General features: G+C 45.0%; 1 protein-coding gene across 1 annotated transcript in view; it reads right to left on the reverse strand.

Moving 5' to 3' along the window:
• Positions 1 to 10358: 10358 nt before the first annotated feature.
• Positions 10359 to 24827, reverse strand: part of ANKS1B (ankyrin repeat and sterile alpha motif domain containing 1B) — a 1249898-nt gene continuing 1235429 nt past the window's right edge. Inside the window, exons 25-26 of the mRNA XM_031650180.1 lie at positions 17125 to 17292; positions 10359 to 11978 (exon numbers count right to left, since the gene is read on the reverse strand). Of these exons, the coding sequence (XP_031506040.1) occupies positions 11871 to 11978; positions 17125 to 17292 (276 nt within the window). The 3' untranslated portion in view covers positions 10359 to 11870. The remainder of the gene's footprint in view (positions 11979 to 17124; positions 17293 to 24827) is intronic.

Raw genomic sequence — 24827 nt, forward strand, 5'->3', positions numbered from 1 at the left:
CTGCTGGCAGCCCTGTGCCATATCTGGACTCTAGTTGTTAGTATTTGAGTTGGACACTATTCCTGCTCCCTCTGGTTTCTTACATATCAAACTTCTTACTTGAATGAACCTGATCTTTCCTAATCCTCACTTTTTTCTTCTTTAAAAAGCAGTTTCTCCACTGCTAAATGTTAGTCATTGAGTTGGGGCCAATTTTAATCATAAGTCTTAATAAGATTTTTCTAAGATATGTGAAATAGTAAAACAATTTTCATCTAATTCCATTTACTTTTAAATGAATGGCATTGTGAATGCCATTCTTTTAGTGAATTTCAGGAGAGTTCTCTGGTTTTCTGCGTAGTTCCAGAAGAGTCACTGTAACTCTAGAAGATTAACCTTCCAAACAACCTATTTTCCTTTCCCTTTTCTCTCTTCTTCCTTTCCTTCCTTCTTTCCTTTCTCTTCTTTTATTTCCAGGGTTAATCAGGAAAAATCGCTTTGACAGGGGAAAAAACTCAGTAACTTGCTATTTTTGACCTCCTGATCAGAAACTTTAGCTGAAGCTTAAATCTAAAGAAACATTTTCTCTGAAATATATTATTAAGGGCAATGGAGATAAATTAATAGTCGACATGGTTCCCAGAAAAAATAATCAAAATTCAAAGATTTTTTTTTTTGTTTCTGTAACTGGAACTAAATCAAATGATTACTAGTGTCAATAGCAACTTGTTTTTATTTTTGGTGCATATTAGTATAACTGTGGGGTAGGTCGGGGAGAGGGTAAGGGAATAGATCACTCAGATGTATTTTAGATAAGCTATTTAGCCTTTGATGGAACCATAAATACAGTGAATGCAACCTTTTGCATTGTTAAGGAGGCTTTTGTTTTTAAGTGGTGGATCGAGGAGCTAGTTTACAGGCTTACTGTGATTTAAGCAAATGTGAAAAGTGAAACCTTAATTTTATCAAAAGGAGTTTCTGTAAATGGTATGTCTCCTTAGAATACCCAAATCATAATTTTATTTGTACACACTGTTTAGGGGCTCATCTCACATATAGCTCAGAGCATAAAGTATTACCTTTTGGAATTAAAAGCCACTGACTGTTAAAGTGTAACAACACACATCAATTTTTTAAAAAGCCTTGAATGGCCTTTGTCTTAAAAAGAAATGAAGAGCCGGGTGCGGTAGCACGTGCCTGTAATCCCAGCTCCTTGGGAGGCTAAGACAGGAGGATTCCTTGAGCCCTGGAGTTGGAGTCCAGCCTGGGTGACATAGCAAGACCCTGTCTTAAAAGAAAAATGGGAAGAAAGACAAGGTAACATGAAGAAAGAAGAGACACCTAATATGATGGAGCTGCAAATTTCATGGCAGTTCATGCAGTTAGTCAAGAGGAGGATTTTGTTTTGTAGTTTGCAGATGAGCATTTTTAAAGCATTTTCCCTTGCTGTATTTGTTTTGTATTAGAAATTACATTGGACTTTGTATATATAAAATTTTTTTTACATTATATGTCTCTTGTATGTTTTGAAACTCTCTTGTATTTATGATATAGCTTATATGATTTTTTTTTGCCTTGGTATACATTTTAAAATATGAATTTAAAAAATTTTTGTAAAAATAAAATTCACAAAATTGTTTTGAAAACATTTTTGGACTGTTTCATTCTTTGCTTGTCATTTATCTGTTGATTAGACCACTAAAGTCAAAGATTCAAGCTGAATCCATCAACCTTTCTATCTAGGCTTTATCAGCTATATGTAAATTCAATTCTATCAAAATTTTCTGAGTGCCTCCTCATTGTGTCTCTCTGATGGTTCCTGCCCGGTGTGGCTGGCATGAAGAAGATCCTGTAAAAAAGAGAATTCATTTATTTATTGACTTAGTTTGTTCATGCATTGGTTTAATAAATATTGAGATGTACCATGTGCCTGGCATTGTTGTAGGTATTGGGAATATAGGAGTGAGCAAAACAGAATTCTTGCTCTACAGCAGTTAAGGGCCAGGGAGAGACAGAAAAAGTAAATAAGTAAAATCTATAGTGAGTTCGGTGGTATGTACAAGCGGAGGGGAAGGGGTTACAGTTTTAGATGGACTGGCTCTTTCAGAAGCTGACACTTGTACAGACCTGAAAGATGTGAGGAAGTGAGCTATGCATCTGTCGGGAAACCATTCTGAAGGGTACAGCAGGTGCAGACTCCAGGGGATGGGTTGGTGTATTCTGGGAGCAGCCAGGTGGCCCATGTGGCTGGAGAAGGGTGAGTGTGGGGAGTCTTAACAGGAGAGGTGGGCAGAAAGGAATTGGGGTAGCACCAGAGGCAGCCTCTTAGGCCACAGTAAGGACTTCACTTTTGACACGGAGCCAGTGTAGGAGGTTTGAGCAGTGGAGTGATATGATTTAAGCTTTAATGAATCATCCAGGCAGTGGGAATCAATTGAAAGGGGAACCAGTGAGAAGCTTTGTAATCATCCAGACAAAATGAAGATGGGCCAGACTAGGGTGGCAGCAGCAGAACTTGTGACAAGTTGGATTCTGGACATATTTTGAAGATAAGAGTTAATAGGATTTGCTGATGGATTGGATAAAGGTTGTGAGAGAGACAAGAAAAGAATGATGCAAGGTTTTAGCCTGAGCAACTGGAAGAAGAGAGTTGCTGTCAGCTGAGATGAAGAAGACAATGAAAGCAGCTTTGCGGACACAGTAAGTTTGAGATGCCCGTTAGACATCCAGGTGGGGATGCTGAGTAGGTGGGATGCAAGGCTCTGGAGTTCGTGGGAAAGCGCCACACTGGAGGTAGAAATCTGAGAGTCATCAGTGAATTGATGATATTTAAAATCAGAGGACTAGATGAAATCAGCAGTGAAGTGGGTGTAGATAGAAGACAGGGGGCCCCGAGACTGAGTCCAGGGCAGTCTGGAGATCAGTGGGATGAGGGATAAGCCCAGGAGAGTGAAAAGGACCAGCAGAGAGACTAAGACTTGCAAATTAGTGTGGTAAGTACAGTGAATGCAGCAGGCATGGACCCCTTAACTTAGTGTCTTCTTGGCTGGAGTCCTTGAGCAGGCTGCTTATACACCCACCTATCTGTCCTCTACGCCTTGAGCGTCTATGTGCCACACACTGTTTTAAGCAGCAGAGGAAGCAATAAATAAATACATTTTAGTTGTTGAGAGATCACGGGGACAACAGATGATAAGAAAACAGGACAGTATCAGCAGTTGTCTTATCTGAAAAATGAGGATCCGTTTCTCCCTCTGGATTGTTGTAGGATTTAATGAGATAAAGCTTGTGAAGCACTTATCTCATTGCCTGCACTAAGACAGTGCTCAGGGGACATTCTGCAATGCCATTTGAGCCCCCTCCTCTTTGCCTGGCAACAGCCCCAGCTGCCATCTCTGCCTCCACTTGTGCCCCTCTGCATGATCTTTCCAGCGCACTCATCTGAGTCACATTAAACTTCTCTGTTTAAACTTTGTGTTTACACTTCTGTTTAAACCCTGGACCTGCTCCGAGTTCTCTTCTGTAGCTTTGTGTATGCTGTTTTCTCTATGCTGTCCTCTCACCAATTTTCTTTTTCCCCCTAACTCCCTATGTTTCACAAATTCTTTGAGATGACCCTCAAGGGCTGAAGGGCTGCCCTGCCCTCTCCTAGCATTCTCTTTTCTCTGTCATGGCTTTTCTTATTTTGGAATTGCTTGCTTATTGAGGTCCCCAGTAAATCATAAGCTCCTTGAAAGCCAGGACTGTACAGTCTAACATGAGCCTTGCATTGCAATAAGGGCCTCAGTAAACACTTGTTGGATGACTGGAATTCATCTCCAGAGTTCCATGGGATGAATCTGCCCACGTGTTCATAACACAGTCTACGTTCTCCCCTTCCATGAGGATATCATGAGACTGTCAAATGCAGTTGTAGCATATCACCAGCATTTTATCTTGCCGTTTTAGTTTGGCCTTTTTCTGTGAAACATCATTAGGGGAAAGTAAAACTTTACTTGGATAAAAGAGGCTTGCTACCAAATTATATAAAATGAATAAACATATCCCTGGAGTGTTTCAGTCAGCAAGTATGGCCGTCTATTATTCCACAAACGTTTTATATTATAATTTACTCACTGACCTTTAGCGAAGGAGAAAATGATTTTCTAATAATTCTTAGTCTCTGAAGATTGTCACTGGAATACATTCCTTGCTCATAACCACTCCCCTTAGGACCATGGATATCCTATACAGTTACTAAAACGCCTGAATTAGAAAATCCGCTGCTCTTGGGCTATGAGTTTAACTACAGAACTACTGTATATGCTCACATGAGAGGGGCAGAAGAAGGGGGTCGGTCGCATTTTAGATGCAGCAGAGACCAGGCCTTTGAAGTCATCTGGCACCAAGAAGGACTTGCTCCTGAGTCAAGTGATGTGAGAAAACCAGAACTTGGGAAATTCTCATTTCAATTAAGATTCAGGAAAACAAGTCGCTGGTGTTCACTGTAAATTCATTTATGAGGTCAGTCCCTCAGGACTGGGAATGCTCCTTATCACAGAGAAATGAATAGAAAAATCTGCCTCTGTAATTTCCATCACCCAGGGCTGGAATATGTAACTAGAGAGGGTGGTTGAGGCCTGAGTTTGGGTCTGGGGGTTCAGAGCAACTGATCAAACTGGAAAACACTGAGCACGTGAGTGGAGACTCCTGCTCAGTACCGAGGTGGCTGTTCTGAGGAGCGGGAGCACACGTTCACATTCAATCAAATGTTTATCACTGCCCAACTCTCATTTATCTTCACAGGAGTTGAGTGGATCTGCAGACTGCAGCTTCAGTTTTTAGAGGAAGAACTAAACCCCAGCAGCTAATTGGTGACAAAGCCAGGGCTAGAATCCAAATCTGCCATTCTTTATAGACAGGCCAAGACTCTTAGGCTTGTAAGTCGCCTGTCAGCTACAACTGGAAGTAGAATACTCCTAGGTTTAGCGGCAGATGACATCAGCCTAGGGGTCATAAGGCTTGGTTTCACTAGCTAGGGAAGGTCATCCATTAGCTTATGTGATGGTTTTGGAGACGTTCTTATATTCACCTTCAATTAGCAGTGGGCCCTTCACTAAGCCCTTCACCTTGGGCTTATTGCCCTACTCTCTGTCAATTAACCTCTGGAGACACACCAAGTCTTTTAGAAGGAAGGAAGGAAGGGAGCTACTATTTTTTAAGGGCCTTTTTTGTGCCAAGCCCACAGGCTGGGCACTTTCCATACATTATTTAACTGAATCATAACAGTGCTGCAAGGTGTTATCTCTCTTTCATAGGTGTGGAAACAGATGCAGAGAGGTTAGGTTTCCAGGGCCCCACAGCAAAGTGGCGGAGCTGGGTTCTGGTCCACGGCCTTCTGTCTCCACTGGATAACACTCCCTGTACCTTCTCATTGAAGCCCCTGGGCTGGAGGGTCCAAGAGCATCACTTCAGTTCTGCATTTCATTCATTACCCACTTGCATCAGGACAGATACATCACTACTAAGCTCTCAGAGAAGACACCAGATGCTGTCTGCTCCCAAGGAGCTTCTACTTTTGGTAGTCGGGTTAACTTGTATCTGTGCCTGTAGAGATTGCTCTTTGGAAAAAGCAGCAGGAACATTCTGATAGAAGGCAATGGACAGGAGAGGTGGGTTGGAATGAATTGGATTTGCCAGCACCTGGCCACTGCCCAACCTGCTCTCAATTCTCGGATGATTCAGGCATTGAGCAGGGAAGGTAGCAGAGCTACTGTTGCCTTCCCTTTGGAGAAGCCTGTTTCTACTTTGAAACTCTTAAGGGATTCATTTCAAATTAGTGGCAGGCCTGGGTTAGTGGATCTGTGTGCTTTCTTCTGCCATCTTGATTTCATCTCCCCCCTTCTCCTTTTCCTTTCATTTGAAAAGATGCAGCCCCTTAGAGCCTCACTTTCCTGATTTGTCAAATAGGGAGCCTAATGTACAAGGCTTTTGTGGGGCTTAGAAAAATATGTCAAGAATCTGACATGGATCTCAATAAACAGCATAATAATTATCTTTTGTCCCAAACCTCCATTCCTGTACTGCCCAAATCTCTATGATTTACAAATTAGAACCCTGCTGCTTCTGCTCCATGGCAGACACCTTGCTCCAGGCACCCTCCTCTACCACCTCCTTCTCCTTATGGCCATTGGCTTTTAGGAGACAGACACTGCTTAGCGGGAAAGCTGTCACCTGCTTTCTTCTGAACTATCCCAAACTTGATTCTCTTTGGGCAATGCATACACCCATCAAGTGGTAAGGAGGACTGGGAACGAGGGGAGAAAAGACCCTGGGCTTGTTGCTGGGGCCAGTAGGTTGGGAGTGTGGTGGTATATGTGTGGCTTTGGCTGTCAAGTGGATCTAAGTTCAACCCTAACTACACTAACTTTCCAGCTGTGTGACTTCAGCAAATGGGTTCATCTCCTCAAGGATTCACTTCCTAGGGAGCCTTTAAATTTCCCTGGGTGATTCCAGTGTGCAGCGGAGGTTGAGAGCCAGCGCCCTCTACTCTCACCCCTGATGCCCAACCAAGTCATTGCCAGTCTCCTCCTTTAGCATCACCCATGGTGCTGCGATGTCTGCCCCTTTGTGCCTGCTGTGCCCATAACATTCTCAGGAGCTTGCTGGGCAGCACAGATGTTTGGTGTGCATATTAACACAGCTGTGGGGATCTTTCCTGCTCAGGTTTGGTGGCTAATTTATAGAGCAATTCTGTCAGGATTATCATCAATCCCTCTTACAGGCACTGCTTTCTCTGTTCAAATGTCTCACCTGTGTGTGCTTGTGTTTGCCTTTTAGCTATTACTGTGATGATTCCCACTGTAGTAGACACTGCCAGTGACCACTACAATATCCAATCTCCTCCTTTTCCTCACTAACAACCCCTACATTGTTGGGGGCTGCAGTGTGCTCAGCTAAAACTAACGATTGCAGTCACATTTTCCATCCTCCTATGTAGGGGTAGCCAATGAGCTGTACGCAGAAGTTGTGGGGTGGAGCTTCCAGGAAAGCTCTTAAAAGTTTGCCTTATTCAGCTAGACAATGCTTCCATCCTATGGTCCTTACCATCTTTTCTAATGCCTGGAATATGTGTGTGCTGGAGGATGCTCCAGCAGCCATTTTGTGACAATGAGGCATTCTTGAGGCTAAAAGCCACTTCCAAAGGATGGCAGAGTAGAAATACAGAAGGATCTTGAGATTTCAATGATATTATAAAGCTACAATTCCAGCTCTGTACTGCCTATCTCTGAAGTTCATGTTACATGAGGGAAAATTCAACCCCTACCTCGTTTAAGAGATTGTTATTGCTGGTCTTTGCTGCTAGTCCTTTAGTTCAATTCCTAACTGATACTCCCCAAAACAATCCTGGTGAATAACAGCAATTCAACAAATGTCACCGACCCCTGAATCTCTGCCTCCTCTACCCACTCACCCCAGCCACAAACACTCTGTTTTCCTGATGAGTAACTGGGTATCTAGCTGTGAGGTTGCTGAAGCTTCGTGGAATCTCAGAAAGTCATAAAGCTACTAAACGAGTTCACAAACAAGTGATGCATAGACCACACCCAGCCCACAGATGAGTTCTGTGTGGCTCACACTTATTTTTTAAAACAGAGTTTGCTGCCAACACTTCAAAACCCAATGATTTTGCATAAAAATCCAGATTTATTAGAAAATCTGTGGACCTTTCTGCCTGGCAACAACCATCTGCAACTCGGCAGCGGTTGCCCCTGAGATGAGTCACAGTTCCCACCCCACTCACTCATGTCACCTATATGGCTTGGAAGGCATGTGAGTTTGCAACCTGCTCAAAGCCACACCCCAGAAACGGCCTGCTAAAATGGGATTCCAGAATCCACTTGCACCTTTCGTCTTTCTCAGTCTCCCCTGACTCAACACAGCACACTGGCATTGTTTTTTTTCCTCTCAGAAAACTGAGCATGCACTTTTGAGAATCAGAGAGAAATCCGCCTCTCAAATGTCAGAAAACAGCTGATGCTGCCTCTTACTTGGGGGCCTCTTGACTTCCCACGTGTCTTACTGCCACTTGAGAGGGAGGGCTGCAGGCAGGCAGGCTCCCTGGGGAGCAGCTGTTGGGATGCTTGATTGAGGCACTGCGACATCCAGAGGACAATTAAATTGGGTATTGAATATGAATTGCTTTGAATGGTTTTTATTACCACATCGTGAGCTGACTTTGGTTGTAAAATCTGACTCCATCTCTTGCTCTTACTGTGGTGATGAGACAGAACTTCAAGATGTCCTAAATAGCGGGGCTTGGAACATGTCCATTAGCTCGTCTGTACTCTGATACCTGCACTCCTCCACGGTCTGAACCAAGTTAGGAGCCCTGATTAAACCTCCGTGGCTGCAGTCGCCACCTTCCGCCGGGTGACCCCATTGGAGATGACAAATGAAGGATCTCTTATTTCAGCCTGATGTGTAAGTCTTCACATCACTGGTCATTAACTACTCTTGGAAAATTAAATGCCCATGCAGCTTTTTTTTTCCCCCCAAATATAGGTCTCTGAGGTTTTGGAGAGAAAAACAACTGTTTTAATAATAATTTGTAGCTATGATTTTTGATGAGTTGCACACTGAGTGCAATATGTTGGCTGTAGAATGATCACCTTTGCAGAAGCAACTCTAAGGAAACTGACGCCATGCTAAGCACAGAGTGAGTTCTCAATAAGTAGACTGACTTGAGCTGAAGACAGAAACAGTTAAGTAGAGGTGGCATTCCCCTGGTTGGCACCAAGGTCTCAGGGTTATTTCAACCACAAAAATAAGTTCCAGCTCCTAGCTACTAACGGAGTCACAATATGCAGCATGGTGACGGTCAAAAGGCCTGAGCAAGTTCAAAGCACCGTCTCTGCCTGCTTTGGAACTGGTTTCTGTGGGAAGCAGGACTTTGTTGGTGGGGCAGGCAGATGCTTGTGTCCATTTGCCTAGAGGCACGGACAGCAGTAAATGTGGGGCTGCCTGGCTGACTGTTGGGGAGAAAGGACTGGAGCATGGGGTGGCTCAGTAGGGCCTTGCTGCATGTAGGCTCTGCGCTGGCTGTGTTGGCTAGTCACCCAACTTTATTTCAAAAAATGTTTCGAACCTTCAGATCGACTAGCCTATCTAAAAAGAGAACTTAGAAATTTATTATTTTTTTTAAGTCTTCTTCCTACAGATTTCCTGAAAACGGCCATTATATTCTAATTCTCTTGAGGCTAGACCACTTATCAAATTTTCATTTCTTTTCAGAAATAATTAGGAATGATGCTACCTTGAATCCAGGTGTGAATTTTTATTGATTTCTGAGGATTTGGTCACGTGTTCCTTTATCCAAGCCTGTCTTCTGCTCCATCTTATCCAAACATTGAACCAGCAATATTCCCAAGTATTCCAACTTGAGAAAATCTTGTGTGTCTTGAGAAAAATCATTTCCATGACTTATTAATGAACTAACTAGGAATAATTTTCATAGGGTTCATTCACTCAAATTTGTCATAGAATACAATTTAATAAGAAATAATTAAATAGAATAATTGAATTCAAGTCCTTTTTTGAGTAATGTTAGCATTCAATGACCCCCCCCCCCCCCCATGGTTATTGAAGTTATCAATGTGTCAAATTTCCCCTTGAAGAAAATCAGCTGCAAATCTCTTCGTCAATGCATGGGCCGACTCTCGTCTGCTCCCTGTAGGCCTAGTCCTTCCTTTTCCCTGCCCTGCGCTGGTCTATGGGGCTGCTGTGTGTGGAGGAAAAAATGAGAGGACTGATGACCATGTAGATAATGTTTTTCCAAACATACCATCGATGCTGTGCTAACAGTGATCCAGTTTGGTGATCCTTTCTCTTTTAGAGATGCCTGTCTTGACAATTCCTCCGAACAGTCTGCTTTAATATTTAAAAGAAGGCAGTGGGGGCTTAGGGCTGAAATTAAAGTTTCAGAGGCCTGTGTATCTTTCTCAGACTAGTTGAACTTGGAACTATGCAACTTTTCTTAACAATTTTGCCAATTAAAAAAGTCCCTTTAGCTGTAGATGCTGAGAAGTCTGGGCCTTTGGTTCTGCTCCTAAATGGGAGTGGGGAAGGTGCTCACAGAACGATGCCAAGCACCACTGCTGTACAACTTCTGTTTTATTTTTGTGTGCTTTTTTTTTTATAGGATATAAATAATGACAAAAATTACAAAATTTATAACTGGAAGCCCAAGCTTATTTACACATATGCTTCTGTTTCAGCAAAGCTCCTACTGACTTTGCTCCTATACAATTGCCTCCTGGTACCATATTTTAGTGTTATTTAACTCTCAGTTTGCTACATACATATCAACAGTGAATAGGCAAAATATATACAAGGAACTGTTCAGTTCAAGTAATTTAATATTGTATTAAAATTCTTCAACACTGAACTAAAACCATATACATTTGTTAGTTTGAAATAAAATGTAGTTATTCTTCAAAACTCACCAACTGATGAATGTAACTGATCATTAGGTTTAAAATAATATCAGTTAATAAAAAAACATTAAGACAATTCCACAATTTATCAATATCGCTATAATGAACTTCAAAATGATTCACAATATGATTGTTAGAACAATATACATTAAAATGTTATTTTTTTCTATAATGATATTGGTACTGTTTATATAATTTGATTCTACATAAATATACATTATGGTATCATACAAATACTCCACAGAGACATTAAAAAATTAAAATACCTTAAAGAAATGTAAGTAAATTTTATTTAATCAAATAGTAAGCAAACTGTTTTTTTTGTTTGTCTCAAGAAAAGTTTTATTACTTTGGAATTTCTTCTTTTTTTTGTATTTATTTTTTCTAGAAAAAGAAATTTTTGCAATAGAATTTTATTAACACCTTTCTCAAACAAGGTTTCCATGACAGAAATCTTGACAGCAGGAGCACTAGATTTTTTTTTTTTTAACATGTTCTTTAAAACACTGTGAAGATAAAAAAAACAATCTTGGCAGGCTGATGGCTGCCTCAGCACTTTCGGGCCTCCTGCTCTAGGGAGCATCACCACTATTTTGCCACCACTGAGCCAGTCCTCTTGGTAGTAGCAGTAGAAATTTAATTATTTGAAATGAAACCAGAAACATCCCTCACAACTAACCTAGTTTTCTTATCAATGCATTAATGAAACATTCTTATAATAAAAATATTTAATACAAGACACATTTTGCTGTGCATAATAAATTCCTCTGTTTTAAATCATTCTTTCCTTTTGAACCAATCATTCAGTTGAAAGGTTTTCTTTCTCTAATACAGTTGATTACATATAAAATCCACAAATATAGAAATCGGGAAACAGAATCTCCTGGCAATCATATCACGGGAGTTGTTTTTGTCCTTTTGCAATAAATGATACTCAATGATAGAATGATTTTACAGATGCTTTGGAGGTGGGAGGGATAGTGCTGCTCTGATTTCACCCTTAAGACTGCTGACAGTGAAAACATACTTTTAGGCAGTATTAGAGATCCCCGTTCTTTTTTTTTTTTTTTTTTTTTTTTTTTAGAAAAGGTATTATCCCCAAATGAAGCAAAGCAAGTACTGGGGCGGAGTCATCAGAAATACCTTGGGAGGTGGTGGGGAGGGGAGTCGGGAGCATCAGGGAAAACCCATCTCAACTCACGCCTCTCGGGGGTTGCGACCGGAAAGTCTTGCGTTTTCCGTCATTGGTGCAGAAAGAACTTCCCCAGGAATGGCCAGTGGCCTTTCGCCCGTAACAAGGCCGCACGCTCAGAGCAGTCTTCCTCCTGGGCTGGGTGGACGCGGAGGCGCGAAGGAAAGCCTGCTCCGGGACTGCTTGGCGAGCAAGGCACCGCGAGGACAGGAGGACGGCGAGTATCAGAAAATCGTGGTTTCATACTTGGTATTAATGCCCCTCTTGGCTTCTTGGCCCGGCTCCACAATCCACGGTAGATTGGCCAGAGTCTTTTGCTCAGATGGGTCGATCTGCTTTAAAACAGAAAGGCTGATGCCTGTTATACGGTCGCCGCGCGGGTGCGCGCATGCACGCGGACGCCGCTGGCGAACCCACGCGAGGCCCCGCGCCCCAGGCCGGGGGCGGCGATGCTGGTCTAGGCGGCTCGCGGGCTCACTCTTTGGACACACATTTACCGCATACCGACTCTCTGCAGGGCACCCTGAGGGTGGCGGTGAATGAGGCACAGCCCTTGCCCTTGTGAGCACACAGATGGGGAGCAGACAGGCGGATTTCAGTGCTGAGAGGTGAGATACGAGGGGAAGAGAGGGCACCGTGTAGGCACACACACCTTGGGAGCCAGGGGGGCTTCATGGAGGAGGTGAATCAGGCCATGCCACTCCCCGGCTCTCACTCTCCAGTGGTTTCCATCAGTCAGTCAGAACAAAACCCGAACTCCTCACCGTGACCTCCAGTACCCCTGCCCACCTGATTTTTCTGCTCCAGCCACATAGCTTCCATGCTCTTCCTGCCCACCAAGCCCATGTCCAGGGCCTCTGCGCTCATCCTCTGCCCTGCCCGAGTTCCCTTCTCCAGACACCTGCATGCCTCATGCTCTAATGCTATCCAGGTCTCTGCTCAAATGCCACTTCCATTGCCACCTGTATTCCTAGAAGCCTTATCTGTTTACTCCTACAAAAAGCACCCCAACTTTTCTGCTGTCCTCTTCTACCTTATTCTTCACAATATTTATTGCCATTATGCATCATCACATATTTATTTGTTCATCCTCCACTGCCATGCATGCTCATGGAGGCAGGATTTTGTCTATTTTGATCACTGCCATTTTCTCCAAAACGCAGAAAAGCTCCTGGCAACCCCGTAAATAATAGGCACACAATAAATACTTGTTGAGTAAATGGTATCAAAAGAATGAGGTAATATTTAAATGAACAGCTGAAGGACCAGCAAGTATTTGCCTGAAGACAGGAGGAGGAGGCAATTGAAGCAGATGAAACAGCTCATGCAGAAGTCCCAGAATAATCTATACACAGAATAAAACAGAGCCTCATCTTCCACCATATACAGAAATCAACTCAAAATGGATTAAAGACTTAGAGGGAAGACCTGAGATGATGAAAGAACTGGAAGAAAACATTGGGGAAACACTACAGGACATTGGTCTGGGCAAAGATTTTTTGGGTAAAATTGCAAAAGCACAGGCAACAAAAGCAGAAATAGACAAATGGAATTACACCAAGTGAAAAAGCTTCTGCACAGGAGGGCATCAACAAAGTGAAAAGACAACCTACAGAATGGGCGAAAATATTTGCAAAGTATCCATCTGACAAGGGCTTAATAACCAGAATAAATAAGGGACTCAAAAAACTCAATAGCAAAGAGCAAACAAACACACAAAAAAACAAAATCAACCCAATCTGATTAAGTAATAGGGAATAGAACTGAACAGGCATTTCTAAAAAGACGACATACAAATGGCCAACAGGTATAGGTAAAAGTGCTCAACATCACTAATCATCAGGGACATGCAAATGACAATCACAATGTGATACCATCTCACCCCCGCTGGAATGGCTACTATCAAAAAGACAAAAATTAATGGATGCCAGTGAGGCTACAGAGAAAGGGGAAACACTTCTACACTGTTGGTGGGAATCTAAATTAGTAAAGCCACTATGGAGAATAGCATGGAGGGTCCTCAAAAAACTAAAAATAGAGCTACCATATATTCCAGCAATCCCACTACTGGGTATATATACAAAAGAAAAGAAATCAGTATATCAAAGAGATATCTGCACTCCCATGTTTATTGCAGAATTATTCACAGCAGTCAAGACATGGACTCAAACTAAGTGTCCATCAGTGGATGAATGGGTAAAGAAAATGTGGTATATATACACAGTGGAATACTATTCAGCCATAAAAAGAATGAGATCCTGTCATTTGCAGCAACATGAATGAACTGAAGGTCATTATGTTGAGTGAAATAAGCCAGGCACAGAAAGACACATATTGTATGTTCTCATATGTGGAAGCTATAAAAAGTGGATCTCATGGAGATAGAGTAGAATGGTGGTTACCAGAAGTTGGAAAGTGAAGAAGGGAGAGTAGGGATGAAGAGAGATTAGTTAATAGGTACAAAAACATGGTTAAATAGAAGGAGTAGGTTCTAGTATTTGATAGCGCAGTAGGGTGACTATAGTTAACAATAATTTATTGTATATTTCAAAATAGCTAGAAGAATTGTAATTTCTCAACACAAAAGAAAAATGTTTGAGGAGATGGATATCTCAGTTACTGATATGATCATTACATATTGTATACATGTGTCAAAATATCACATAGCAATAAAAAACAGTCCCAGAGGTAAGGGAAAATGGTCGTTGAGGGGTTGGGGTCAGTTTGCAGGGTAGGGAACAGGAGGGCAGACAACTAAGGGTGAGGAGGTGAGGGGAGCCCAGTCAGGCTGAGCCTTGAGACAAATCCTAAAATGCTTTCTTCCCTGTGCATACAAATACAACGGGCCACTCCGGGGGCGGGGCTGGGCTGTCCGCTCTCAGGAACGGCCCCAGGGTGAGATCTACACCATGGCTGCCTCTTCCTTTGGTGTTTCCAGGTCTGCCTGCCCTGCTCTGCTCAGAACCTGGGGTTGTGGGAAGGCCTCTCCCATTTCTCTGACACCATGAGCTTTGCAGCTGCCTTTTACTGTGCCTTGACTGTATCTCCATAAGGTTGTGGGGAGGACCTCATGTGTTCTTAGGGATCACTGAATATTTCTTACCAAGAAATGCCCGGGGCTGAGGGAACTAGAATACTAATGCCCGTGGAGGGGGACTGATCTTGAAGCACATATAACATCAGTATTATTCACTGTATATTTTCCTGTTTCCCTTGAAGGCATCTGGATGAATATTCTATGAGCTCTTATGGCACCTAACCCTTTGTGCTCTTCTGGAAGAAGCCTGTGGGGACCAGGGTAAGGTCAGATAGAGGCACCTGCTGTGAACAGATTTATTTAGCCCACATAAGAATGAATACAATAGTCTGAGAGATAATCTCTAAAACATTCTGCAAGTTCCTGGACACTTAACAGCCTAATCAATCTCAAAGATATGCTTATGAAATCCACCCACAGGCCCTCATTTATTCATCCACAGATACTCACTGAGTACCTGCTATGGGCCTGGTCCTGGTGGTGACAAGACAGGTGGGGTCCCTGTGTGCAGAAACTTACGTTTTTGTGGAGGAAGATAGACAATAAACAAGCCATCAGTAAAAAACCCTCAAGTAATAAATGCTACAGAGAATTAAAAGCAGATGACATGCTTGAAGGTGACTGGGTGTCTACGTCAGATTGGGTGGTCAGGACATCTGCCTCTTCAAGTAGCCGAGACCTGAATGACAAGATGAAGTCAGCCATGCAGAAACTGGGGGAGGATATTCCAGGTGTGGGGAGCAGGTGGCATAAAGGCCTCAGGTAGGAGTGAGCATTATATAATCAAGGAATGGGAAGACCTGAGCATCAAAGAGGACTGTGGTGGGGGAATTGCATTCTGGGTACTTGGGGCAGAGGGTGCCATGACTGATCTCTGCTGTGTGGGGAGGGGAGTCTCAAGGAGCTGTACTGCATAGGCCTGGGGCAAGGTGGCAGTGGCCCCAGCTAGAAGAGAGATGGAGTGGGGAAGAGTGGACGGGACTGAGATATATTTTAGGGGTAGCGTTGATGGGATTTGCTCATGGGCTGGATACAGAGGTAAGGGGAAGATGGGAATCCCGGCTGACTTGTACACTTTGAGCTTGAGTTGCATGGTGAGTGGCTGTGGGGTGGGGAAGATGGTGAGAGAAAAGCTTTGAGGGGAAAATCAGGAATTGTGTCCTGGCCATGCTAAGTTTCAGATGTCTGTGAAGCATCAAGGTGGAAATGTGAAAGAAGTTGGCCGTGTGAGATACAGAACTGGGAAGCAGTGTGTTGGGTTGGGTCGGTGCTGAGTGGGAGGACCAGGGGCTCAGAGCGTGGCGTTGGAAGAAAGATTTCAGAGGAGGTGCAGCTCCTGGGGATGGTGGGTAATGAGTGATGGGCACGGGAACGAATGGCTGGGGCTGGAGGGAAAGGTCCCGAAAGTAAACTGTCAGGGAAATGTGAGACCAGATGTTGGAGGGGTCATCCCTGTGGATGTTGATATTACCAAGAAGGGTGACAGGGATAGGCCTCCAAAAGAAGACTGAAAACAAGAACTGCATCGTCACAAAAGGAGGTGCCTCCTTGCAAACGTTAAAAATGCCTGCTGCTGTTCCCCTATGACAGTGGAGGTGGGGGCTGGTGAGGAGGAGGAGAGACAGTTCCAGATGGTAGGATTCGGGGGTGTGAGAGCAATGCATTCTGGGGGAGTCCCAGGGTTTCTAGTTTCTAGGATGCAATACGGCAGCCGGGGCAGAAACCAGATGGGAGGCTGGTTGGGAAACTTCCAGCTTTTGGATATTGCTACTACCAGAGGAGGCCGCTTTGAAGTCATGCAAGCCTGTTGGGACAGGATGTCTGCAGAGCCTGTGGGAGGGAAGAGGAAGAAATTCCTGGAGGAAGGCAGATGCTGAGAAGGAGGGGCTGCACCTTCTGAACAGTCACCATGCTGCAGGAAGCCTCAGCTGCGGGAGACAAAGCACCCGGGCCATGGCGCAGGCCTTGCATATAGCAGGGCAGCCTGTGCATCCAGCTTCCTCTAGCTGGGGACCGAGGACATCATCATTGTGTACCTCTGCAAACCTCTCTGGAGGCCAGGGGCTTGCAGGAGACTTTGCCCTCTGATGAGATGGCAGCCGAAGCCCCAGGGAACACGGCTCCCAAGCTTTCCCAAACCTTTAGTTAGGTAAAATTCACCAAGAACGGCAGTACCTGCTGCTGAGACCCTTCACAGGGTTTCTGCAGGTGACTGAGAAAGTAGATTTCTCTGGAGGCTCCAGGTTGAGAGAGACGGTCCCCAAGACTTGGTGGGAACCAGGCTGAGGTGATGATTGGACACATGCCAGGAGGAGGCCAAGGTAAAGGATGAAGAACAGGCCCTGGATTCTAATGGCACCCACACCACACAAGGGCCTGGTTAGCAGCCCCTTTCCCTCCTGTTCAAGGTTTTTGAGAACATCTGTATCTTTTTTACTTACCACGGACTTGCGAATGCTAACGCGGGGCTTGGGGATGGGTTTGGAGGGTTTGTTTTCAAAGCTTTCCGGAAGTGTGGAGGAGTGTCCCCCTTTTCTTGCTTGTAGTGCTAGCTGGTAAGCGACTTCGAATGCCTGTCCCAGGGTTAGGATGATTTCGTAGGCTAAATTCTGCAAGAAAAATTGAGAAAGCATTTGCTACTGGCACACTGCAAATTAGAATGGGTGGAATGGCTGAGGAACCCTGAGGGAGGTGAACTAGGGAGGAACTTGAACTACTTCACCAGAGGCAGCAGCGATTCAGTGGAAATCTACGAAGAACAGGACACTCCAGGTCCAACTTAGGGTTTACAGCAGGCATTAGTCACTTGTGAAAAGAAAAATCTTGGGACCCCAAATCACTAAGATAAAGGAAAAAGTCAACTGGGAACCGCATTGGGCAAACCTGCCTTGCATTCTATTCCTAAGTAAGATAGCTACAAAGATAAAAAAGCTACATACCTCCCTCACAATTTGCCCACAAAGAAATTTCCTGTGGACAAAAGACAGAACTCAAAGTCATCCCTCTGCTCATGTGTGAGATAAACGCATATCCGATTGCTTTCTTTGTCCTGTTGTTTCCCTAAGCCAGACTAAGGCATAAGTGACTATTCATGTAAATTGTGTATTCAGTGAAAGACTAATCAGAAACTCAAAATAATTCAACTGTTTGTCTCTTATCTACCTACGACCTGGAAGCCCCCTTCCCACTTCTAGTTGTCCTGCCTTTCCGGACCAAACCAATGCACTTCTTACACATACTGATTGATATCTCATGCCTCCTTAAAATGTATAAAGCCAAGCTGTGCCTTGACCACCTTGGGCACATGTTGTCAGGACCTCCCAAGGCTGTGTCACAGGTGCATTTTTTTTTTTTTTTTAGACAGAGTCTCGCTCTGTCACCCAGGCTGGAGGGCAGTGACACAATCTCAGCTCACTGCAACCTCCACTTCCTGGGTTCAAGCGATTCTCTTGCCTCAGCCTCCCGAGTAGCTGGGACTACAGACACATGCCACCACGCCCAGCTAATTTTTGTATTTTTAGTAGAGTCGGGGTTTCACTATGTTGGCCAGGCTGGTCTCAAATTCCTGACCTCGTGATCCACCCGCCTCGGCCTCCCAAAGTGCTGGAATTACAGGCGTGAGCCACTGTGCCTGGTCCACGGGTGCGTCTTTAACCTTGGCAAAATAAATGGACTGAGACTTGTCTCAGATACTTTTTGGTTTACACACTGATAGGGCACACTGGCTTTCAGATCCCCAATTAGCCCCAGGAGGAGCAGGTTCCACAGCCCACTGGCCCCAGGAGCCCACGCCATTTAGAGCTCTCCCTGTGGGCAGCTGGTTTGCCCCCGAGGCCTTGGAAGGGAAGGAGTTACTACTGGTGTTTCTGCTGAGTCCTGGGAGCGCTTCAGCCTTGCCTGTGAGGATGATCCCGCACACACCACAGGAGGTGTTCCTGAGAAGTTTGGGTCTTTTTACCTCAAACTTCTGTGATTCAGTGAACATCTATGAAACACAATCAAAATCTAATTTAGGCCTAGAGGAGAGGCATTAGTCATGCTGGTGTGGCGGCTCACAGTCGCAGCAGTGAGCATGCAAACAGTGCTCCAACAGAGCCAATTCCCCAGCGATTTCTTCAGGCTTTTGCTCTCCCTGTGGGTCCACTCTATATTTTATGATCAAATCAGCAAGAGACAGGAGATTCTGTCAGGCCAGATGCCGTGCCAAGCAGCGCCTGGGAGAAAAGTTCTTTTCCTCCGACCTTCAATCAGTCCTTTTCTCAAGACGATTTCTAGCTTTCTTCTCTTCTCCAAATCTGTATCTTTGATTTCTGCCTTTTCTTCCAAGCACAGCTCTGCCTGGTCTTCTCTCACCGAGAAACCATCACATTGTCCGACCCAAAAGAGGCAGAGTGTCCACCACACCCTGAGGTCACAGAGCGTCAGAGGAGCAGATGCATACTGGTCACAGAGAGCGTTCTGAAGGTCGCTGCGGCAGCTGAGAGCAGACACGGTCTACCCCAAGTTTTCTTATTTCTTTTTTTTTTGAGACGGAGTTTTGCTCTTTTTGCCCAGGCTGGAGTGCAATGGCATGATCTCGGCTCACCGCAACCTCTGCCTCCTGGTTTCAAGCAATTCTCCTGCCTCAGCCTCCCAGGTAGCTGAGATTACAGGCATGCGCCACCACGCCTGGCTAATTTTGTATTTTTAGTAGAGATGGGGTTTCTCCATGTTGGTCAGGCTGATCTCGAACTCCCCACCTCAGGTGATCTGCCCACCTCGGCCTCCCAAAGTGCTGGGATCATAGGCGTGAACCACCGTGCCCGGCCATCCAAGTTTTCACTCTGATGAATGTCCCTAGAATGTCTGCTCATGGTTTCTCAAAAATCACAGAAATATCATTCTGCTGAGGCTGATATTGCAACTAAGCGGACCCTCTCTGTTCCTGCCCATCTCCACCCTCATCGAGCGCTCTGGGAGCCCGATTCCCACACTGCCGCCGGGCAGATGTGTTTGTGATTGCTCCCATTTGATGGTGATGGAAAGGAAGATGCAGGATGGCGCCTTCTGAGGCCATGGGGAAGAGGCCCAAGGGTTCTAGACCAACCAGATGTCAGATCCATGCCAGATCTACTGTGATGGTCTCAGAACCAAGTGGGGAAAATGCCTCTGAGCTTGAGAGTTGGTTTGGGAGAGGATGTATCTGTCTCCTTTAAGTGAGTTGTCAGGAAATACTGACCCTACAAGACAGACATCTGCCTGCTGGAGATACTGCACCTTGCACAGCAAGCTGAGCACTTCCTTGCAATGAACACTGAGCCTGTGTTTGCCTCCAGAGATGAGTCAGCCTAGTAAATTAGTAACGCACCAGCAAATGATAGTGGAGGAGGCCTGAGAGACAGCTCTGACCATCACTGCACAAAGAGGGCTGAGCTCTTTCCACTGCCTACACTTGGCACTCACGTCACCGTCAGCTTTGCCTCTTAGTGTTTGCGTGGGTCCCCTCTGAAAGGCAGGCAGGGCTTCCGACTTCTGTAGTCTCAGAATGAAGATGCAGGCTCTTGCTCTTGTTCATGCTACTGTGGAAGATGGCTGATTTCCATCTGTTGGGGACATGTACCAGATATTCGTGTTCTGGGTGGGAAACTAGACTAAGATGAAGGTGTGAGATTCAGTGATTCTGTAACATGTGGTCTCTATCTGCTGTAACAGTGGAACTTAATGAGTGTGAATTCCTTTATCATTAACCTAAAAATAAGTTAGTGAAAGTGAGATCTACTTAAAGCTCCAGTATCTTCAAATTAAAGTAAGAAGACCTTCATTTGAGCAAGTGAGGTTTTTCACATGACTATGGGAAGCCTAAAGGTTTTGGGAGAGAATGTTAGAAGTCCTGCCCTTTCATTTTTAATTAGTTCCTGGCATTAGGAAACTGCTCAAATAAGACACAGAGACCAGACTTTTGGATTAAGTTTTTCTACCTAATGGCTTCTCCTGGTTCCGCTTGCATTTTCCTTGACATCTTGCTTTGGTTTTATTTGAGAATGCTTTGCAGAGTTTCTTTTGTGATTATGTATAGCACAGGATTGGACACTGTTACCTTTCCTCTTTTGTCTGCAGCCTTACTGTTTGTGGTACTGATGCTGGGTGCCAGGAGGGTCCATCGGCACTGAGACGCACCTTTCAGGCACTCTGTTGCCCATCCCGACACACCAGTGCCCTTTTGGGGAAACAGATGCTCATCCCATGGGACCTGAGGACACATGTGTGAATGGGGAAAGAACCCCCATCTTTTTGTAGGTTCATTTCTCCTGCCGCTCCTATCAACATTCCTACTATCTGAAATGGTAGAGTTGCTATCATGTACGAGGAGACTCTACTGGGATGAGGCTGAAAATTATATTGTAAAATCAGAAGGCCTAGGTGAGAAGCCCATCTTGCAAACCTCAATGATGCTGGCTGGCTCTGAAGAGCCCATGGTGACACCCAGAAAATCTGAAAGCCCAACTGTCTCTGCCTTCAACATATTATCCCTGCAACTGTGGGGAGGCCAGTGCCTGGTAGTGGGCCTGGCACATTGCAGGCACTGAAGGAATGCTTGCTTGCTTGCTAAATGAATGAATATCCAAAGGACGAGCTAGAGTAATCATAATATTTCTAGTTAATACTCAGTCTAGTTACCATTAAGGGAGAACTTAATAGGTGTGAGGGATGTGCCAAGCCTTATCTTTGTTTCATTTAAGTCTTCCCATAATCACGTGCAGTAGCGTATTATCCTCATTTTATAGATGAGGCAATGGAGGCTCAGAGGGGTGAAATAACTTTCCAGACATCACAGAGATAGAAAGTTACAAAACTTGACATGAGCCAATATCTGTGCTCAAAATCCCCTGCTCTTGGCCCAACCCCTGTGTCTACCCTGCTTGTCTCTAAGATGACTGCCATCAACTCTCCCCTCCTGTGCACACCATGGTGTTTCCCTGTTGAGAAGCTGAATCTGCTCTTTGAATCTGGATTGGTTTTACTGACTTGCTTGACCCATAGGATGTAGCAGAAGCAACATGCTGAACTTGTGAGGCTGAATCATGAGGAGTCTTGCAGCTTCCTCCTGGGCCTCTAGGAACGTTACTCTGGAGGAATTAGTCATGTAAAAAGTCTCACCATCCTGGCTGGACACGGTGACTCACGCCTGTAATTCCAGCACTTTGGGAGGCTGATATTGTTTAGCTGTGTCCCCACCCAAATCTCATCTTGAATTATAGCTCCCATAATTCCCACATGTTGTGAGAGGGACCTGGTGGGAGGTAACTGAATCATGGGGGAGGGTCTTTCCCATGTTGTTCTTGTGACATTGGATAAGTCTCACAAGATCTGATGGTTTTATAAATGGGAGTTCCCCTGTACACGCTCTCTTGCCTACCGGCACATAAGATGTACCTTTGCTTCTCCTTTGCCTTCCACCATAGGCCTCCCCAGCCATGTGGAACTGTGAGTCCATTAAACCTCTTTTCTTTATAAATTACCCAGTCTTGGGTATGTCTTTATTAGCAGTACTAGAACAGACTAATACGGAGGCTGAGGTGGGTGGATCACTTGAGGTCAGGAGTTCAAGACCAGCCTGGCCAAAATGGTGAAACCCCATCTCTTCCAAAAATACAAGAGAAAAAATTAGCCAGGCTTGGTGGCAGGCACCTATAATCCCAGCTACTCGGGAGGCTGAGGCAGAAGAATTGCTTGAACCTGGAAGGCAGAGGTTGCAGTGAACTGAGGTTGCACCACTGCACTCCAGCCTGGGTGACAGAGCGAGACTCCATTTTTTTTTTTTTTTTTTTTTGAGACAGAGTCTCGCCCTTGCTGCCTAGGCTGGAGTGCAATGGCGTGATCTTGGCTTACTGCAACCTCTGCCTCCTGGGTTCAAGGGATTCTCCTGCCTCAGCCTTCCAAGTAGCTGGGATTACAGGCACCCACCACCACACCCGGCTATTTTTTGTATTTTTAGTAGAGACAAGATTTCACCATGTTGGCCAGGCTGGTCTCGAACTCCTGCCCTCAGGTGATCCACCCGCCTCAGCCTCCCAAAGTGCTGGGATCACAGGCATGAGCCACTGCGCCTGGCCGAAACTCCATCTTAAAAAAATAGAAAAAAAAATAGGTCTCACCATCCTGAGATCATCATGCTATGAGGATGCCTGAGCTAGCCACAAGGAGAGGCTGCCTGGACAGGAACAATGGTTTCAGCCAGGCCAGCCCAGGCTCAAGATTTGGGAGTGAAGGGGTCTCAAAGACATTGGAGCTCCAGCAGACATCACATAGAGAAGACTCAAGGCCCAGACAGCTGGCTCCAGTCGGACTCCCCCAGCATCTCCAGCCATTGCAGGCACCCTGGCTGAGGCCCCAGATATTGTTGAGCAGGACTGCCACACCCAGTCCAGATCCCTGACTTACAGAATTGTGAGCATAATAAATGGATGTTGTTTTATATTCTGGGGTGGTTTATTACACAGCAATAGATAACTGGAACACCATGTGATGCTGCAGAAGGCTGGCTGGACCCTCATTCAGACCATAGGAAGATGACCCATGAGCCCAGGAGCTGTGATGAATGCAGCTTAGCCAGGAGGCCAATCCTGGAGCCACCCCGTCCCCATGCCTGGCTGTCCTGGCTGTGGGGAAGCTGGCTGATCACAGCGAGCACTAAGGTGTCCCATCCCGTCTGCTGGCTCAAACCACAGTGCTGCAGTGAAGTCAGCAAAATCATGCTCTCGTCTCCACTTACTACCTCCCTTGGGCATCAATTCAAACTCACTTAGCTTTACCTTTATTACCTCACGTCTCTCTAATGCTGTAACCTGGCCTGTCTCTGACCTTGGCTCCTCCTGCCTCATATAAGCTCATTGGAAGATACTTGCCTGGGTCTTTCTAGCATAATTCTTTTGAGACACATTTATTATGGCAATTGATCTGCAGTATTTTCTACCTTACAGAGACCACCAGTGAAAGAGGGCTGCATGTGTGTGCATGTGTGCACGTGTGTGTGTGTGTGTGTGCATGCGGGGTGCAGGTGTGAGGGTTGATTACTGAAAACAGCATACTCTGAGCCTTGGTTTTCTCATCTTAAAATGGGGATAATACCACACGCAGTACCCACCTAACTGGATTGTTCTGATAATGGCTAATAATATTATTTAACTAAATGGCAATACCGGCTAGCATGTATTATTTACTGTGTGCCATGCACCACGCCAAGTGCTTCAACATGGACTCTTTAATTCAATCCTAACCACATCTGTATGCCGTAGGTCTATTACTTCCATTTTGCACATGAGATAATTACGCTCAGAAAGGTTAAATAACTTGCTCATGAAGTCAGCACCCAACCAAACTGGGCTTTGAATCCAGTTGTTCTGAGAGGCCGTGCTCTTCTTGACCATTACACCTTAGAACTATACATTAGATAAAATAAAAAAAATTCTCTAATCTGTTTAAAAAAAGTTTAAAAAACATGAGCCAACTGAGCTTCCAAGTGACTGACCCATCTTGGCTGTGGTGAGGTCACCTACTGGCCCATTTGCCTGGGTCTCGTGCCCAGCCTGTCTGAGAGACAGCCTCCAGGCCAGGGGTGTACTTTGTGACTCGACAGAGACCATCAACACAAGAATTCTTCATCTTAGCCAGGCGTGCACGCCTGTAATCCCAGATACTTGGGAGGGTGGGTGATGTAAAAGATATGACGCAACTCCCATCCTTAGTAGTGGCCATTTGGGAAGAAGGGCAGGGAGTCCCAGTCCAATGGGGAAAAACCTCCTCAGAAGCACAGGAATTCTCCTCTTCCCTTCCCTTCTCTTCTTTCCCGGGGATTTTTTTTCTTTTTCTTTTTTTTTTTTTTTTGAGATACGGTCTCACTCTCTCACCCAGGCTGGAGTGTAGCGGTGTGATCTCAGCTCACTGCAATCTCGCCTCTGGGGTTCAAGTGATTCTCCTGCCTCAGCCTCCCAAGTAGCTGGGATTACAGGCGTGCATGCCTGGATGATTTTTGTATTTTTTTTTGGTAGAGATGGGGTTTCACTGTGTTGGCCAGGCTGGTCTCGGACTCCTGGCCTCAAGTGATCTACCTGCCTGGGCCTCCCAAAGTGCTGGGATTACAGGCATGAGCCACTGTGCCTGGCCA

This window comes from Papio anubis, chromosome 9 (assembly GCF_008728515.1).
Source record: "Papio anubis isolate 15944 chromosome 9, Panubis1.0, whole genome shotgun sequence".
Lineage (NCBI taxonomy): Eukaryota > Metazoa > Chordata > Mammalia > Primates > Cercopithecidae > Papio > Papio anubis.